Here is a 19192-nt window from a genome sequence, read left to right as displayed (position 1 = left end):
TCATAGCGACCCCATGTGACAGAGTAGATATGCCCCATAGGGTTTTCTAGGCCATAATCTTTACATGAGCAGATTGCCAGGTCTTTCCCCATGAAGCCGCTAGGGGTTATTATTCCCATTTTACAGATGAGCAGACTGAGGCTCAGAGGGGTTAAATAACTTACCCAAATGGCAGAGCCAGGTTTGTCTGCTTCCAGAGTCCATGCTCTTGCCAGCTCCACAATCCAGAATGTGATTGAGAGTCAGATTGGTCGATACCAAGAGGCCATGCAGGAGGGGTCAGGGAAGGGATGTCTTGGAAGGCTGGAAGGATGGGAAGATGGAGAGGTTTGACCTGGGGGTAGACCCCAGAGAGAGAGAGAGGAAAGGAGTCCAAGGGTGCCGAGCTGGGCCTGGGATCGCCACACTGGGCCCCAGCGTGCAAGGGTGGGTTTAAGGGGAGCTGTTCAGGGAGGCCCCCCAGGAGGCCTGCAGAGGATTGTGTCCTGCCAGGACCCTTGGGTTTAAATCCCATCTCCACTCCTCCCCTACTTGGTGACCTTGGGTAAACTACTCAACCTCTCTGACCCACCTCCACTCACTTATATTGCGCCTTTGTGCAAATGAGCTAGAAACTTGTCTTGGTAAATACGCACATGTGTGGTCACTACAAAGTGAGTGGCAATTCCTAATGTTGGTGGCCTTTGAGCCTTCATTTGCTTGCTCTCAGATGGAGACAAATACCCATAAATACCCTGGGCACGTGCAGACTATGAGAGATGTCAGTGTCAGGGAGTTTCCTTCCCTCTAGTCCCCTACTGTGCCTGGAGGGCCAGTGACCCCACAACCCCTCTCAGCTCAGCAGTAACCACGCATCCTGGGCTGGGGCAGTGCCCACTGCTCTGACTCCTGGAGCAGGGCCAGACTGGTTTGTTAATGGGTCGAGCAGAGCAGAGCAAGCAGGCTCAGGCCTCTCCTGTAATGAGCCCTGACAAGGACCATTAGCACCATTTGGAGCCTCTTTATCAGTGGAGCTGTTCCCACAGGCCACTTCCTCCACCAGCTCCTCGCCTTCCCCTTCCCTCTAGCCCCTGCCATTCAGCTTTTCCTCTGATTGTTCTCTCAGTGACCCTGCTGCCTCCCTCCCCACCACAGCCACAGCGGGGCCTCTTCACCCCCGTCTGCAGGCTCCCTGTGACCCCATGCCGTCTGCTTCCAGCTCCAGGACTTGAATCCCTAGGTTGCCCCCAGCCTGAGCCCCAGTTCTGATAATGGGGCTCCTAGTTCCTTGGTGGAGCCTGGGTGGCACAGTGGTTAAGCATTCAGCTGCGAACCAAAAGGTCAGCAGTTCAAATCCACCAGCAGCTCCATGGAAACACTATGGGGCAGTTCTACTCTGTCCTATAGGATCACTATGAGTCAGAATCGACTCAGCGGCAACGGGTTTGGTTTTGGGTTTTAGTTCCTTGTTGGTAGGCCCTGCCCCCATCCTTGCAGGCCCTGGATGCTGAACCCATCTGCCTACTCTAATCTTGTCACCTGGCTGGTTCCCAGGGGCAGGGAGGGAGCACCCAGCCCCTCATTCATGCCTGTCTCGCCCTGCCCCACTATAAGGATCCAGCCAAGTGAGGATGATGATGATTAGTGCACAGGACCCCTATGTGCCACAGACCCTCCTGACACCTGCAGTCTTCCCAGCCACCTATCAGCATTCCTCCTGGGTCCTGCATGGCACCCTGCCACAGGACATCCTCCCAGCATCTGCAGCAGGCTCTCCACTCTGCTGCTATCCCTGCAGCTAGCCTCCTGCCCGGCCCCAACACGTATCAACCTCCAGGCTCCTTGCCTAGGGAAGGACCTGTCATAGATCAAGGCTCACCCCTCGTCCAGACCCCTCAGTACCCTGTCTGCTGGTCAGTGGCCTTGTCCCTGCTGAGGTGGAGCTCTATGGACAGACAGCCACGCGGCACTGCCGCTCAGGGTCCTTAGAAGGCTAAGTACTCCTCTGCGGGGCTGGGGTGTTAAGTCCCCAGCGAGCTCTCTCCTGGGTGGGCATACTCATGCTGGGGTAGGAGACAGGGTTTTCTCACCTACCATTTCATTATCAAATCTTTCTTAAGTTCCTACCCTACCCTGGGAATATGAAGACCACCCAGACCTTCAGGGCACTCATAGTGTAGCAGAGGAGACCGACATATGAAGAGAGAGTTATAGAACTGTGCGGTCTGTGCCATAGCAGAGATGTATGCAAGGGGTTGTAGGCACTCTGGGGAGATGGATTCACTCTGCTGGGAGCCAGGGAAGGCCTTGGAGAAGTAGGGTTTGCCCAATGGACCAGAGAGGGGTTGTTTTCTAGCTTGGGCAAAGGCACCGAGGTTTGAAAGAACTTGTTTGGGGAACAGTAGGTAACTCAGTGCAGGGAGAGTAAAATGCATGTGTGGGGGCAGAGACAGAGCCGGGAGTGTAGAGGTTGGCTTGGGCCAGATCAGGTGGGCCCTGAATGTCAGGCTGAGGAGCTCGGCCAGTGGGGACTCTTGAGCAGGGCATCTCATGGCCAGAGGTGGATCAGTCTTGGGGCATGGCACACCCTTTGGGAGACCCAGATGGGCAAGCTGGCCTGGGACCTATCAGCTTCACTCGGCAGGAAATGGAGCTATTGTGAGCATGTAAGAATCCAAGGCAGGAAGAGGCCTCTCAGAAGGACTAGACCTGAGGGGCACTAAATCTCCCAGGGCTGCCTGTGCCCTGGGCCCAGGCCTGGCCAGGGTGAGCGTGCTGGCTCAGACATTGCAGTGTGGACTAGCCCCTCCTGAGCCAGGGGTGTCCTTGCCGTTAATCACAGTCCCATGGCCCAACCCCAAAGAGCAGCACCGAGCTGCGGCCCTGTTCTGCTGCCCCAGACAGCCCAGGCATTCCCTGGCTGGTGGCTCCCAGGGTTCGGTTGCACATGGCCTGTCCTGCTCCTAACCATGGTTTCTCTACTCCTGAGCAAGGCTGGTCCTCACGAGTCCAGGGCTGTGCCCAGGTGAGAGGTGCCTGGGCTTTGGAGGCAGGGAAGCATCCTGACTCTAAACCCTGAGCCCCTCAAGGGAGGGTGGGTCTTGGACCTCTCCCCACATCTCAGCAATTTCCCAGCATACAGGATATCCCAAGTTTGTTGTACCTCTGAGATAAGGGGGATGGATGAAAGCAAGGACCAACCAGAGGGCCTAGCTGGAAGCGCCTGCAGACCTCTGAGCTGGCTCTTCGGGAAGCAGCCGTGGTGGGGTCAGCATCCCTCCACCATCCCTCCCCCACCCTGGCTGAGACAGAGGGGGACCTGGCCCAGCCTTAAGGGGCCAGTGCCTGGTGGAGGTGACAGAACAATGCACTTCTTTAAGGCCTGAGGATGGGGCTCTGGTCCTTAGTCCTCAGCTAACTTGCTGTGTGACTCGGGCAAGTCACTTTACCTCTCTGGGCCTGAGTGTTTTTATCTGTAGCATGGGTGAAAGTGAGGAGGAAGAACGCCTCCTTTGTAGGTACTTGTAAGGATTAAATGAGGTAAGGGTTCTAAAATATAATAATTGATCTCAATTCACCTGGAGCAACAGAGGAAAAAGGACAGTCAGGAATAGGAGGAAGAAATGGAATGCATCGCTAATTGAGCCATGGAGCCATGAGTAACTGCCTCCTTTGCCATGAGACCAGAACTGGATGGTGCCCAGCTACCATTACTGAACATTTTGATCAAGCATTCTATAGAAGAATCCTGATTAAAAGGGTTGAAAATGTGGAACAGAATTTCAAATTCCCATAGAATCCAGACCTGGAGCCATTGAGATTGGATGCCTCTGAAACTATTGATCTGAGATAATCTTTAAACCTTAAACCTTACACTGAAACTATCCCCTGAAGTTATCTTTAAACTAAACAATAATTTAGCTTAATTAATAAAGAATGTTTGCCTTGAGCATTGTGCTCTTTGAAGAACTGTCTATATGAGATCAAATTGACAACAGCAACTCAAAAGGTTAGATGAGAAGCTTAGGGAGCAGTGAGTTTATGTAAATGGTGATGGGATAATCTGGAAAAGACAGTGTGAATGGTACATGTAGAAATTAAATCAGTGTTTTGCTGTGTATATTTTCACCAAAACAAAAACAAAAACAAAGTGAGAGGTGTGACTTCACAAACTGTGGGTCACTGCACCAGTACGAAGGCTTCAGGGCAGTCGTAGCCTTTGCTTCTGGGTGTCATTGCCAGAATGGGAGATGGGAACCCACTGGAAAGGCCTCAGGATACAGCAAAAAGAACACAGCTCTGGACAGACCCCTGACTCCTACCCCTAGCTCCCCACCACTGTGTGACTTTGGGCTATGTGATGTCGGACTGGTCACTTCCCATCTCTGGGCCTCAGTTCTTGGCCTATGCTAAGAGGGCAATAATCCCTGCCTGTTGGGTTTGGCTACAAAGTGGGAGGAGGGGGAACATTCTGAGTGGGAGGTGGCCTGGGGGCCTTGCCTCAATCCTGTGTGACCCCTCTCCTTGCTCTGCTCTTCCAGTGGGAACGCCTCTGGTTCCTGCTCCTCACCTTCACCTTTGGTCTCACACTCACCTGGCTCTACTTCTGGTGGGAAGTTCACAATGACTACGATGAATTCAACTGGTGAGTGGGTGTGGGGTGGGAGGGGGCAGGACCCTGGGGCCTGGGCTGGGACCTAGGGGCTCAGGTTTGTGCCTCTCTCCCAGCTTGGCTATCGGAGCTCTGCCACTAGCACTCTGTGTGGTCTTGGGCAAGGCCATCCCCTCTGAGCCTCTGTCCTGTCTACCTCCCAGGGCTTTGGTGAGGCTGGCAAGATACTGTAGGTGGGAAGTGGGTGAGTACCACAGGCTGTCAAGAGAGAGGACAGACTTGGGTCCTGTCCCCAGGAGTCCCCAGCCTAGCAATGGAGGTGAACAAGGAAATATCTGGAACGAGGAAAAAGAGAAATCTGTGCCCCAAGGGGAGTCCCCCAGGGGGTTAGGGAAGGCTTCCTGGAAGAGGAGGCATGGGAGGTGGCCTTGAAGGATGGCTGGGTTTGGAACACATGGGACTGCAGCTGCCGGTCTCCTTCAAGGCCCCTGGTGTTCCCTCCGTGACTCAGCCTGCATTACTGAAGCCTGGGGCACAGAAAGGAAAAAGACTTAGCAGCTGGAATGAAAGACCCTCAGACAAGAGCTGAGGAAATCTAGGGAGATACAGGAAGCTCCTTCCTGGTGCTGCTAGGATGGGCAATGAGAATTGTAAGGCTGAGGGCAGGACTCAGCCTAGGGCCAGGGCCGCTGGTTGCCCCTTTATAAACAAGAAAACCAAGGCCCAGAGAGACCAAGGTCTCAGCAGAGGAGGTAGCACCAGACCCCAGGCCTCCTAACTCCCTTAGCTGGACCCTGGGCAGGGCTGGCAGATGCTGTGGTTCTGGGATGGCACAGGATCCTTTGTGGGTACTGACCTCAGGTCCAAAGGGCAGGCTTGTCTCAGGCAGTTTCCTGGGAGCAGGAGGGACACCTGTTTCCTCCTCACCCTCCTCCCAACCTCCATTTCCTGCCTTTTGTCAAGGAGTGAAAGGCCATGGGTGGAGGGGAAGGACCCTAGGTTCTAGTGGGAACCTCTCCATTGACAGGTGGGGAAACTGAGGCTCTAGTTCACATGGTCAGTTAGGGGCAGAATTGAGGCTCAGATGCCAGGCCTCATCACTCCCTATCCAGTGCTGTTTCTTTCTTTTGATCAGAAGCTCAGCCATCTCTGAGCCTCAGTTTCCTCTTCTGTAAAATGGGATAACTCCAGCCTCATCAGGTCTTTCTGAGGATGAAATAGACGTGACAGGGCTCAAAGCTCCACCTAAATTGTAAGGCTGCTTCCTGGGAGGCAGAATCTCCAGCTAGAAAGTGGCCACAGTGCCATGGTGTTAGAACTTGGCGTTTCTAGGACTCCAGAACACTGAGATTCTGATGGGCCATGGTTCTAGGATTCTGTGAGAATCCTGAAACTCCATTCATGGAGTCTGGGTTCCACTCCCTCTGCACAGCACCATGAAGGACACACTGCTCTCCTGTCCCTGCTCCCTGAAGCCCAGAAAGATGACCTGGGGCCCCAGCTGAGTCCCAGAGGTGGCCTCTGGCCTTTCTTAATGCCACAAATCAATTATTCATTTTCACAGTGTCCGAAGCATGGGCACTGTCATTATGGGTAAATGGGAATGTCCCCTGTTGGCCTTCGATTGTGTATGCTGAACTGGAAGTCTGCTGCCTGGAAGATCATCGAGTCCACCCCGCCTCATGTATAGATGGGGGAACTGAGGCCCAGAGAAGGACAGGACTCACCCATAGCCACACAACCAAAAACCAAAAGAACCTGTTGCCATCACATCAATTCCCACTCATAGAGATCCTATGGGACAGAAGAGAACTGCCCCATAGGGTTTCCAAGGAGCAGTTGGTGGATTCAAACTGCTGACCTTTTGGTTTGCAGCTGTAGCTCTTAACTACTGTGCTGTCAGTTCCAAAAGCATGTATAAAAGGCAGTCTGAGGAAGCCAAGGCTCAGAGCAGGTAAGTAGCCTTTCCAAAGTCACACTGGCACTTCAACCTGCATGACTGTCTCATGCTGTTCACAGAGCTGCCCACTTGGCCCCAGAGAGTGAGCTCCCTGTCACTGGAGGCTTAAGCAGAGCTGGGGAGGCTGCAGAGGGAAGGCCTGTCCTGGGACTCGGATGGCCTGGGGACCTGCAGCTCCTTCAGTATGTCACTTCAGTTTGTTGGAGTCAATGCTGGGGTTCAGGGTCCTAGACCCACCCTCAAGGTCATGAGAGTCTCTGGGAATAGGGACGTTCATTTTGTAAGAGGATGTGAGCAAGATCCAGATGGTCAGAGCTGGATGAGGAGGACCAGGCAGGGCCATCTGGGTTGTCACCATCCAGGAGGCTTTCTTCCGAAAGTGGTCACACTTAAGACAGGTAGGACCAGCACATCCTTCCCCTCTCTGAGCCTCAGTTTCCCCAATTGTACAGTAAGTTATGTGCACTCAGGGATCTTCTGGGCAGCATATTTTCCCCTGGAATCTGAGGGTGAGGGCCAGGTAAGAGTGCGGGGAGGGCAGATGCCCCATGGCATCCTCCTTGTCTCCCCTCCCATCCCCCACCAAGGCCCAAAATGGCAGCAGGCCTGAAACTGCCTGGTGTTCAGTCTGTTTCTCAGACAATCTAGAGCAAGTTGCTGCCTTCTCTGAGTCTCAGTTTCCCCAGTTATACAGGAAGGATACGGTGATTCAGACTTTCTAGAAAGCAACTAAGCAATATCTGGATCCTTAAAAAATTAATTCCCTTTACCCCTATAATTCTATTTGTAAGAATCTACCCTAAGGAAATAACTCAAATTACAGAAAGATATATGTACAAAAATTTTCATCTTTGTATTAATTTTTAATAGTGAATAATCGAAAACCATTAAGTGCCATTAGTAGGGAGTTACATAAATTATGATTCATTAATTCAATGGAGTACCACATGACTGTTAAAATCGCATTTCCTTAGGATTTTTACTGACATCGGTAAGTCTTATGTTATTAAGAAGCAGAGCAGTTATTTATTGAACACTTAACATGTGCCTCACCTCACTATGAAGGGGATTCTGTTCTTACCCCCACCCTATAGATAAGGCTCAGAGAAGTCAGGTATTACATTACATTATCAATTTTAGATGTCACTTTGAGGCATAAGAGACACCTGACCCAAGCCATGGTATTTTCAATTGCCTCATATGTATACAAAAGCCGGACAATGAATAAGGAAGACCAAAGAAGAATTGATGCCTTTGAATTATAGTGTTGGGGAGGAATACTGAATAATACGATGGACTGCCAGAAGAACAAACAAATCTGTCTTGTAAGAAGTACAGCCAGGATGCCCCTTAGAGGGAGGATGGCGAGACTTCGTCTCACGTACTTTGGACATGTTATCAGGAGGGACAAGTTTCTGGAGAAGGACATCATCCTTGGTAAAGTAGAGGGTCAGTGAAAGAGAGGAAGACCCTCAACAAGATGGACTGACACAGTGGCTGCAACAATGGGCCCAAACATAGCAATGACTGTAGGGTCACTATGAGTCGGAACCGACTGGATGGCGCCTAACAACATCAGTTCTACCCATTGCCATTGAGTCGATTCCGACTCATAGTGACCCTGTAGGACAGAGTAGAACTGCCCCCACAGGGTTTCCAGGGAGCGCCTGGTGGATTTGAATTGCTGACCTTTAGGTTAGCAGATGTAGCTCTTAACCACTACGCCACCAGGGTTTCCTACATCAATTCTAAGACCCCGTATTTTCGCATTTAACCCTGAAAGAGAAATGACTCTCACAATCATGGCATCTTAGAGTCCAAGAAGCCTGTTGCCTCTGCAAGCCCCTACAGGCCAGTTAGAGGCAGAGTGGGGATCTGAATCCGATGTGGGCATCTCACTCACTCACTGTGCTGGACACCATGTTGCCCTGGGTCTGCTGTGTATACAAATATATAAGCAAAGGGGAAAAAACCTACTGGAAGAAAATTCAGTACAGTCTTGGTAATGATTGCTTCTGGGCAGTAGAACTTGTAGGAACTGTAGTTTTCTGTATGCCTCTTAGTATCCCTGGGTTTCCCACAATGAGCTGGCATGACTGATGCTTGGGGCAATAAGAAGCATCAGGACTTCATGGGCAGCACCTGGTCACTGGGCGGGGCCTGTGGCCCGTCTGGCTGTGTTAGAACTCACAGGTCTCCTGACCAGTGGGCCTTCCTGGTTCCTGGACCAGGTCTGACCCCTGCCCCTCCTCCTCCTTGTAGGTACCTCTACAACCGCATGGGTTACTGGAGCGATTGGTCCGTGCCCATCCTCGTGACCACAGCTGCTGCCTTCACTTATATTGCAGGCCTCCTGGTACGTGGGGGCTGTCAAGAGGGGCAGGTGGTCCTGCTCCCAGAGGGAAGGGGGCTTGGCCTGTACCAAGCTGAGGGAGGGGCTTGCCCTGGTCTAAAGGAGAGGTTGGCTTTTCCCAGGGCCTCTTGTGCTGCTGTAGCTCTGAGGCTTAGGTGTTCCAGTGTGGGAGGTCATCTTGCTTTCTCCTGCCTCCCTTGGCTGCCCCTTCTTGGAACATTCTCCCTCTGACCTGGTGAGAGCCATCCCAGCTATTAGGGCCCACTGCTGATGTCCCTCTTTTGGGAAGCTCTGGGTGGGTACCTGCTTCCAATACTTTGCCCATTCAGACCTGGTCTGTTTCAGAATCCTGGGACTTGGAACTCTCGAAACATTTGATGAATTAAGTTGGGCAGTGCAAGTGCAGCAGGGCCCAGTGACCCCTTGAGGAGAAATCCCAGAGAATGGGAACCTGGGGGCCTGAAAGATTCTGGGAGCAGGCCAGGCTTGGGCTGGGCTGGGCAGCGCAGGGCAGGGCAGAGCTGGGCATTCCCATCGTCCATAGGGAGGGTGTGCTGACTCTGGGCTCTGAGTCAGGCCCAGAGCAGCAGTCGGGCGCGTGGGTGTCGGGGGAATCCTGACCAGTGGTGGCAGCCTTCTTGTCCCACATGGAGCTGACTGTCTCCATGGGGACCCCTCCTCAGATCCTGGCACTATGTCACATCACCGTGGGGCAGCAGATGAACCTGTACTGGCTACACAAGGTAAGGGCTGCTTCAGCCAGGGCTGGGAGAGGGCAGGGGAGGCAGGGAGGCTGCAGTGGCCAAGGAAGAGCCTGGACACACCAACCTTCCCTTGGATAATAATAATAATTGTTGTAATTGCTAATCCTGAGCACTCACTATATGCCAAGCACTGTTCTCACAACTGGGCCTTTATTAACTCATTTAACCCTCGTAGCAACCCTATGATGTAAGTACTATTATCATCCCATTTTGCAGTTGGAAAAACTGAGGTACAAAGAGGTTAAGTAGCTTGCCCAGGGTCTCCCAGTTAATAAGTGGAGGATCCAGGGTTCTAGCCCTGTAGCCGAGCTATTAGCCAGGCCCTCTGGCTGGCTTCAGGGAGCTCTTTTTAAAACCCTGATCCCTCCCCCGCTTAAAGTCCATTCCACAACTCCCACTGCTCCCTGAATGATCCAAACTCTAGCCCAGCATCACAGCCCTGCATGACCCAGGCCCTGCTGACCTCCCCCAGCTCTGTCGTGGGACAATTGCCCTCAGCTTCTGCTACATGAAACATTTCAGGCTCCCTCATCCCCACTCCCCCAGTGTGTCTACCTCTTCTCTACTTTTAGTCCTTTGCCCTTGCCCTCTCTTTCTCTCCCTTCCTTGACACTTGCCCATGTATTCAGGCCCCTGCAGCCTCCCCAGCCACATTCCTGAGCATCTGCATCGTGGTTTCCATCTGTCTCCCTTGCCCCCACCCCAGGCCCACACTCCCCAGGCTGGAAGTTCCTCACAGGCCAGAGAACTGGCTCCCCACCTGTGTGTCCCCAGTACCCTACTCAGGGCCGGGCCGCAAGCAGGTGGGCTTCATGTATTCTGGAGCCCTGGCTGTCACTCCCCATTCAGTGTATGTGTGGTGCTGGTTGTGTGTTTCTGATGCCTACTCTTTTGAGGCCCCAGGACAGGGCACAGGGGTTGTACGAAGCTGACCAGGATAGACCTCTTTCCTCCTCTGGAGCCCATGGGCCGTGGAGGAAGGGTTGGGTCATCCCTTCTTTCCCAGAGCCCAGCCCAGCCCAGCACGTGCTGATTAGGAAGGGACAGAAACGTCCAGAAATAACTGTGAGCCCGTGAGATGGGTCCAGAATGACTCTGAGGGGTGGGACCCACTGCCAGTGGAACAGGACCAGGAAGAGGGAAGTGGTGTGATCTCGGTGGAGCTTTGTGGAGGGTGAGGTGCCTGTGAGCATCCGAGGGGGCATCTAAGATCAGTTACTGACACAAGTCTGAGCTCAGGAGACAGGCCCAGAGTTGGATCGTCGGCACACAAATGGTGGCTGAAGTCTTAGAGGGGTGAAGAGCAGCACACAGCCCCTGCTCCCTCCTGTCACTCAGTCCTGAGGTCTCCCTTGGGCTTCCACAGTCCTGTCTGTATAGCACTTTCTCCTTCTGGCTGCAAAGCTGACACATGAAAGAACTGCACCAGCTGGCACCCCAGGCAGGGCTGGCGCACGCTGTGGGCACCTCCTCTGGGCTGTGCCCAGCTCTTGGCAGGTCAGCTCCCACCTGCTTGATCTCAGTGGAGAGGCTTCAGGGGTGCTGGGTTGGCCAGAGGTGGGCAGATCAATGCCAGGCTTTCTCTTGGGGGCTGGAGGATCGGAGCCCTTCATCCCCACTGGTGCCAGCTCCCCGGGCGCCAGGGCTGCCTTCCTCTCCCTTCTGTCAGCCTCCGGAGAGATCCCAGCATGTGAAGGCTCCTTCCAGCCGGAGATGATCCATGGCCCAGCCTGCTGCACCCGGAGGGAAAGAGCGGTCCCCAGGGCTCGGAGTTCTCAAGCTGAGGCTGGAGATTCTACTAGTCTGCTTCCCAGATTCTATCATTTGATTTTAAGATTCTAAGAAATCCTTACTCGTTTTTGTTTTGTTTTAATTAAATTTTTTAAAATGTTATTGTGGTAAATGTGTATTACAAAATTTGCCATTTTAACCATTTTCAAGTGTACAATGCAGTGGCATTACATTCACAGTGTTGTGCAATTATGACCACTATTCTTTTCCAAAGGTTTTCCATCACCCCAAACAGAAACTCTATACCCATTAAGCAATACCTCCCCACTCCCCACTCCCCACTCCCCCAGCCCCTGATAGCCTCTAATCTACTTCCTGTCTCCATGCATTTGCCCATTATAGATATTTCATACAAGAGGGATCATGCAGTATTTGTCCTTTTGTGTCTGGCCTCTTTCATTTAGCACGATGTTTTCAAGTTTCATGTTGTAGCATGTATCAGAGCTTTATTTCATTTTATGAGTGAATAATATCTCATTGTACAATAGACCACATTCTGCTGATCCACTCATCTGTTGAGAGATCCTTGGTTGTTTCCACGTTTTGGCTATTGTGAACAGTGCTGCAATGAACATTAGTGTACACACACCTGTTTGAGTCCTGCTTTCATTTCTCTCGGGCTTATATATACGTAGGAGTGGAATTGTTGGGTCAGATGGTAATTCTGTGTTTAACTTTTTGAGGAACAGTAACTAGAGAGGTTAGATAGGAAACTTAGGGGGCAATGAGTTTACATTAATGGGGGAGGAACAATTCGGACAAGGAAGGTGAGAATGGTTGCACAACTTGATGAATGTAATCAGTGTTACTGAATTGTACGTGTAGAAATTGTTGAATTGGGGTATGTTTTGCTGTGTATATTCTCAACAACAACATAAAGGAAAATAAATTTTTAAAAAAGCTGTGTGACTAAGCAAGCCCCTAGCCTCTCTGGGCCTCATTTCCCTGTGTATGAAATGAGGATGGTAAGACCTCACCTGGGCTATGGCGCAAATAAACGGGAGGTAACGTGGAGTGCCTCACACAGGCCTGGGCACACATGGCCCTTTGTAAACCTGCATTTCCTTCCCTTCTCTTGTCCCTGGAGCCAGCCTGTCACACCTCATAAAGGCCTTTGCCTATCTCAGCCTTGTTACTGTTTCTTATTGGAACATGTGTTTCCAGGCTGATGGGCTGAATGACAAGCCTCCAAAGGCAAACTTAATCCCAGGCAAGAATTAATCTTCCCCACCTGGCAGGAAAGGAAGATGGATAGACCACTGTCTCTGCCCTCAATCGTCCAGAAATTCCATTTAGCCTGTGTTTGGTGGCTGGTGCATTCTCAGAGTGCTGCTGCCTCGAGGAAGGGCCTCACAGGGAGAGACAGGGGTGAGGGCACTGGTGGCAGACAGCAGCTTGGGGAAGGCAGGGTGGCCCCGCAGTGCCAGCGGGTGAGGGGAAGGACAGGTCTTCCTGGGGCGTAGAAGGCTGGAATGAGTCTGAAGGTGTCAGTAGGGCCAGTGTAGTGGCCTCAACTGGCCTGTTGTAGACAGTGGGGACTGCAGAGGGCTTTGGAGTAGAGGTGAGCCGTGTGCTTTGGGGAGGCAGATCTTGCAGTGTGGGCAGCGTGAGCAGGGTGACATCCAGGGCTTAAAGGAGGCCCTGGAGACTGAGTAGCTGGAAGCTAGGCATCTCCTAATTTGGGGGAGGATTTTGTGTTGCATAAGATCCCATCTGTCCCCAAAGATCCCTGTCCCGTGAAGGTGCCACCTTGTCCTCCATCGGAGCCCCCATAACACATTAGAAGCTGGGGCTGAGAGCAAGCCGTGGGACGGCTCAGGGTAGGGCAGGCCCGTGCCCCACCGCTTAGCTTGCTCCCAGCCTGAAGCCAGGCCAAGCCAGTGCCAGAGGCTGGGCGGGATGTCACACTCCTCAGGAGACCGAGCTCCTCAGCCTCCTGCAGCCGGGCAAGTCCCTCCTCAACCCACACCACAGCAGAGCCTCAGTTTCCTCATCTGTCATGCAGGGTGGAGTAATCTGTTTTACGGGGGTGCTGGGAGGGCACGTTGAGGCCGTGGATGTAACTGGCTGGGTGCAGGGGAGCCCCCATTCACTGAGCGTTTCCCCTCCTTTGTCCTCTCAGGGCTGAGCCCCAGGATGTGCCTGCGCCCTGCCCCAGCTTTCTCTTTATCTTGTCTCCTTTCCACCCTCCCTTCTACTTCTCTTACTGCCCCTTACTGGCTGGGTCTGTCTGCATCCTCCTGCCTCTGCCTTGCTCCCATCATCTCAGTCCACTGGTCTGTCTCTGGCTTTCTTTCTATCCATGCCTTTCTCTCTCTCTTCCCCTCCTCCTGGCTTCTCCTGTGTCTCTTAGACTCTCCATTTCCCCCTGTCTGTCTCTTGGTCTCTCCCTCTGCCTCTCTGTCTCTGCTCCCCTCCCTCAGACACACTGGGAAGCCTTGGGCTGTCCAGGCACACCTGATCTGACCCTCTGTCTGGTGACTGTTCCCTTCTAGGTGGGGCTGGTGGTCATCCTGATCTTCACAGTGGTGGCGATGTCGGCTGTGGCCCAGCTGTGGGAGGACGAGTGGGAGGTACTGCTGATCTCCCTGCAGGTGAGTGGGGGGCGCCGCTTCCCTAGGACCCTTGCAACAAGGCAGGGTCCCATTTCTCCAGACCAAAGCCCAGAGAGGGGCAGGGATGGGCCCAGGGTCGCGCAGCAAGTTAGAGGCAGGGAGGGTGCTACAACTCAGAGTCCCTGAGACTCCCAGGTTCCTCGGTTGAAAAATGGAGACAAGGTTGCCTGGCCCACTGATAGGGGTGGGTAGACAGGACATGGATGACCAGTGGGGGCTGGCCATGGCTGGGAGTCACTGGTCCCTCTTACTATTCCCCCCCCCATAGGGCACAGCACCGTTCCTGCACATGGGGACCCTGGCTGCCATCACTGTCCTCTCATGGATCGTGGCTGGACAGTTTGCCCGTGCAGAGCGGTCCTGTGAGTATGGCTGGGAAGGGCCTGGCCTTTCCCCACCCCCAAGTTCCAAGGCCAGCTTGTCCTACCCTCACCTGAACTCTACCTGGGTGGCATGGGGATGAGGTAGGGCCCTCCCTCTCAGTGGAAAGGTGGGGTGGGGTTCTGAGCCAGACTGGCCTACAGAGTCCAGGGAAGGTTACAGCCTTGTCTGCCTGGCAGTCGTCTCTATGTCTGCGTGTGCACGTGTGTGAGTTAGAGGTTGGTTCACCTTCCCAGCAAGAATGGGGGCGGCCCTTGGTACAGGGTCTCCTCAGAACATCTGGGTCCTGATGGGTGAAGGGAAACAGGGCCCAGCATCCCACCCCCAAGCTTCCCAGGGCTGGTGGGAGCTGAGCGGCTCACCAGGTGGTGCTCATGCAGCCTCCCAGATGGCCATTCTCTGCACCTTCTTCACCGTGGTGTTTGCCCTCTACCTGGCCCCACTCTCCATCTCCTCTCCCTGCATCATGGAGAAAAAGGACCTGGGCCCCAAGCCTGCCCTCATCGGCCACCGCGGGGCCCCCATGGTGAGTGCCACCTTTGGGTCCTAACAGACTGGAGTGGGGAGGGAAGGGCCAAGCTGCCATTCTAGCAGGAGATGGGCAAAGACCTGGAGGGAGGGCCTTGTTGGGAAATAGATATGATGAATATAATAGAATAATAGCAACACTCTTTAGCCCTGTTTTGGGTATATGGAAAGGATTGGTGGAAAGTAAGGCCGGAGAGCTTGGATGGGATCCAATCCTGACGATGTCTTGCTAAAAAGAATTAGCCTTTATCCTGAGGGCCTGGGAGGGACAGAGGAGGTTGTAGGCCTGGGCCAGAAACTGCCAGGTTGTGAGCTGGGAAGGGTCCTTGGTGATCTGGGTAGAAGCTGGCCAGGAAGGCAGAGGAGAGACAAAGAGGTGTGCTCTTTGACTCCGCAGCAGAACTTCGGATTGAGAGGGCGGTCTCCAGAGCCATGCTGCCTGGTTTTGAATCCAGGCTCTGCTGCACCAGCTGTGGGACCCTGGACAAGTTTCCTATCTTCTCTGTGCCTAGTGTCCTCCTCTTGTGCAGTGGGAATGATGAGGATGCCTGCCCCAGAGGGTTGTTGTGGGAATCAGATAGGTTAGCATGTGCACGGTGCCCACATATGAGCCTGCACACAGAAAGTACTCTTTAAATAGGAGTTAGACATTATTGTTATCTTGGGCAGACCCTCCTCTCTGGACAAGGGTCTTCTCACCCAGGAAAGCCTTGAACCAGTGGTTCTCAAACAGGGCAGTACCCCCCACCCCCCCTCCACCAGAGGGCACTTTGGGAATTTGAGGGGTTTTTTTGGCTGTCACTATGATTGGGAGTTACACTGCAGTTTTTTCACAAAAGGGGCCTCACAAAGTCACTATTTGAAAAGGAGATGTTGAGTCTGACAGGGTGCAGAATCACCTCACTCATGTGGTGGGTATTATGGTGCCCATTTTCTAGGTAATTCTAGATCATGCCACTGAGCTGGACCCTGGTCCCCTCCCACCAAACACTGTGTTGGTCCCAGCACCTCTCAGAGGCAGCGAGCAGGAAAAGCCATGGCTCTGGAGTCAGAGGGATCTGCATTTTGGGTCCTGTTTTGCTGCATGTTGCCTGTGTGCCTCTGGGAGTTAGTGATACCCACACCTCTGGCTATTGTGAGGATAAGTTAGGAGCGCAGCTGTCCCTGGGGGGCAGGGCCTGAGCTTGGGGCCAGGGGAGGAGAGGCTCTCTTCTCAGGGGACAGAGATCATCTATGCTCTTCTCTCCCTGACCCAGATTATCCATCTCACCTGCCTTGGAGGCCAGGGGGCAAGAGGGATTGTGCTGAGGCAGGAGGGGCGGGGGGAGGAGAGAGCAAAGAGTGAAGTGACCCCAGCTTGGATTGTTCTTTTATTAGAAAAGTTTCAAACATACACAGAAGTAGGAAGAATAGTATAATGAGCCATATAATGATGAATAGGATAATGAATCCAATACCAGCTCAACATTTGTCTGCATTTGCCATTCTTGCTTTATCTGTCCCCCTACTTTTTTTATCTGTAGTATTTTAAAGAAAATCCCAGATGGCCTATCATTTTATACATACATACATCCAGAAGTATCTCTAACACATAAAGAACTTTCTAAAAAATATATACCACAATGCTGTTATCACACCCAACAAAACTGGCAATAATTCCTTCACATTATCTAGTACTAAATCCATGTTCAATTTTTTGATCATCTCAAAAACATCTTTTTACAGTTGAGTTGTTAAAACTTGGGTCCAAACACAGTCCACACAGTGCATCTGGTTGACAGGCCTCCCAAGTATGTTTTGATCTATAATAATTCCCTCTCCCTTTTTCCCTCATGCTGTTTCTTTGCTGAAGAAACTGAGTCATTTGTCCTGCAGAATTGCCCACATCGCGTGTCTGGCAGATTGCATCCTCATGGTGGTGTCAGTGAGGGGCTGGTGTGGGCGTCTGACACATCTCCTCTGCGTGTCTCTGTGTATGCACGTGGATCAGTGTCCTCAGATGATTCACTGTGGGGGTTCTGACCCTGGGTCCACATCTCTGGGTGTGGTAAGCCCAAGTGCAATCCCTGTCTTGGAGAAGGTGTCCATGTTTGTGCCTGTCTGTGTGTGTGTGTGTGTGTGTGTGTGTGTGTGTGTGTACTTGAATATTTGGTCAGACCAACTCCAAAGCTGGGACTCTTAACCACGATGTTGTCCTGCCCACCCAAGTTTGTAACAGACACACTATGTTGTCCTGCCCACCCAAGTTTGTAAGTCTCTCTCTCTCTCTCTCGCTGGCTCACCCACTTGGACTCAGGCCTGAGGCAGGTGGAAGCTATGAGATGAGGATTAAGAATTTACCCCAGGATCCCTGGATGCTTCTAAGGACCCTCCTGGGGCCCTGAGGCTGGCCAGGGAGGGCCAGGTTTCCATGGCCCTGCCTCAGGAGGCCAGCACCTAACCCAGGGAGACCTTAACTGTGTGTAAAAACCTCCGGAAAAGAGACTCTCCCCCTCCCAAGCACTTCACCTGCCCTTGGAGAGTCCTCAAAGCCCCTGCTCGGCTTTCTGGTGTCTACCCACAGTCCACCTTCTGCAGCCCCAGCCCATGTGGGATGCAGCATCAGCACCTGTGGAGTGTTCACTGGGTAGGCCTGGTCACGGGGTATTTAGAGAGGCAGATGGGTAGGATTCCGCTGAGTCCACACCTCTTCCTTGTGCCTCTGTGGCCCCGCTCTGCCTCAGGCTGGTCTCGCACAGCCTGCTGGACTGGAAGAACCAAGTACTACATCCCTAAGGCTGCTCTGCTCTGGGGAAAGTGGGAGAAAAGGACTCCCATTATAGAGACCCTACTGGTGCCAGGGCTATGGTCTCTGACATCCATTATCTCACCTGTGAGGTTGATAACAACTCATTTTGTAGCTAAAGAAACTGAGGCTCTGGAAGGTGAGGTGATTGTCCAAGACCGACGGCTAGGAAGCGGAATTGGTGACTTCTTAGTTCCAAAGCCATTCCTTGCTTCCCAGAGGAGGGGAGTGTGTTTCACATTGGAGAACTTGGGGGAGCGTGTGGCTACAGGGAGAGAAGATGGGAATGAGCATGTCCTGGGCAGGAATGAGATCTGCCATGGGAGCCTTTTCCGTCCTATCTGTTCACTGGCGGGCATCCTCCCTCCCTTCCTCCCTCTTTTATCCCCCTCGGCTTGTGTTAGCCCAATCCTTGGTTTCGTGCTGACCCCTAGTCGCAGCTGAGAGTATGACAGGGTCTTCAGAACTAGGGAAGGAAACTTAGAAACCCAATTCTCCCAACTGAAAGGGCCTCAGAGAACAGTGAGTCCACACCCCCAAGGGGAAAATGAAGAAACTGGGATCCATAGGAGAAAGAGAGACACCTAAGGCCACGAAGCTAGTTAATGGCAGAGTCAGGGCAAGAACCGGGATCTTTTGATTTATATGCCACGGGGTCAACAGTTGCCATTAATTAAGCTCATAATGTGTATCAGGCAGTGTGCTAGTGTGCTAGGTGCTTCTAATCCATGTAACAGTTCATGTTCGTGTCTGTATAGATGAGAAAACTGATCACCCCACTGAAACTCTACTATCCCATCTACCTTCTCCCCTCCCTCCAGAATCCCCATCTGGACTCACTCAGAGTATAACCAGGAGAGGATTTAGCTCTCAGCCCAGCTCCACGACAGCCATGGAGCCACAGAGGACTGTAAAAAAGCCCTCCAGTTTCCAGCTCAGTGCCTGGAAGACAATAACGTTATTGTTGTTAGGTGCCATCAAGTCAGTTCTAATTCAAGCAGAATGAAACCCTGCCCGGTCCTGTGCCATCCTCACAATTGTTATGCTTGAGCCCATTATTGCAGCCACTGTGTCAGTCCATCTCACTGACAATCTTCCTCTTTTTTGCTGACCCTCTACTTTACCAAGCATGATGTCCTTCTCCGGAGACTGGTCCCTCCTGATAACATGTCCAAAGTATGTAAGACAACGTCTTGCCATCCTTGCTTCTAAGGAGCATTCTGGTTGTACTTCTTCCAAGACAGATTTGTTCGTTCTTCTGGCAGTCTGTGATATATTCAGTATTCTTTGCCAACACCATAATTCAAAGGCATCAATTCTTCTGTCTTCCTTATTCACTGTCCAGTTTTCACATGCATATGAGGGGATTAAAAATACTATGGCTTGGGTTAGGTGCACCTTAGTCCTCAAAGTGACATCTTTGC

General features: G+C 52.4%; 1 protein-coding gene across 2 annotated transcripts in view; it reads left to right on the top strand.

The window, feature by feature from the left end:
• The window catches only part of GDPD5 (glycerophosphodiester phosphodiesterase domain containing 5), a 61065-nt gene that overhangs the window by 28451 nt on the left and 13422 nt on the right, over positions 1-19192 (top strand). Inside the window, exons 3-8 of one of the 2 annotated variants that reach the window (XM_004381975.1) lie at positions 4521-4624; positions 8814-8907; positions 9588-9647; positions 13955-14053; positions 14343-14436; positions 14836-14981. In XM_004381975.1, coding sequence (XP_004382032.1) covers positions 4521-4624; positions 8814-8907; positions 9588-9647; positions 13955-14053; positions 14343-14436; positions 14836-14981 — 597 coding nt within the window. The remainder of the gene's footprint in view (positions 1-4520; positions 4625-8813; positions 8908-9587; positions 9648-13954; positions 14054-14342; positions 14437-14835; positions 14982-19192) is intronic. The other variant, XM_023736489.1, reaches the window with a different exon arrangement.

Source organism: Trichechus manatus, unplaced genomic scaffold (assembly GCF_000243295.1).
Source record: "Trichechus manatus latirostris isolate Lorelei unplaced genomic scaffold, TriManLat1.0 scaffold00088, whole genome shotgun sequence".
Taxonomy (NCBI): domain Eukaryota; kingdom Metazoa; phylum Chordata; class Mammalia; order Sirenia; family Trichechidae; genus Trichechus; species Trichechus manatus.
This window is presented reverse-complemented; position numbering and strand designations above follow the sequence as displayed.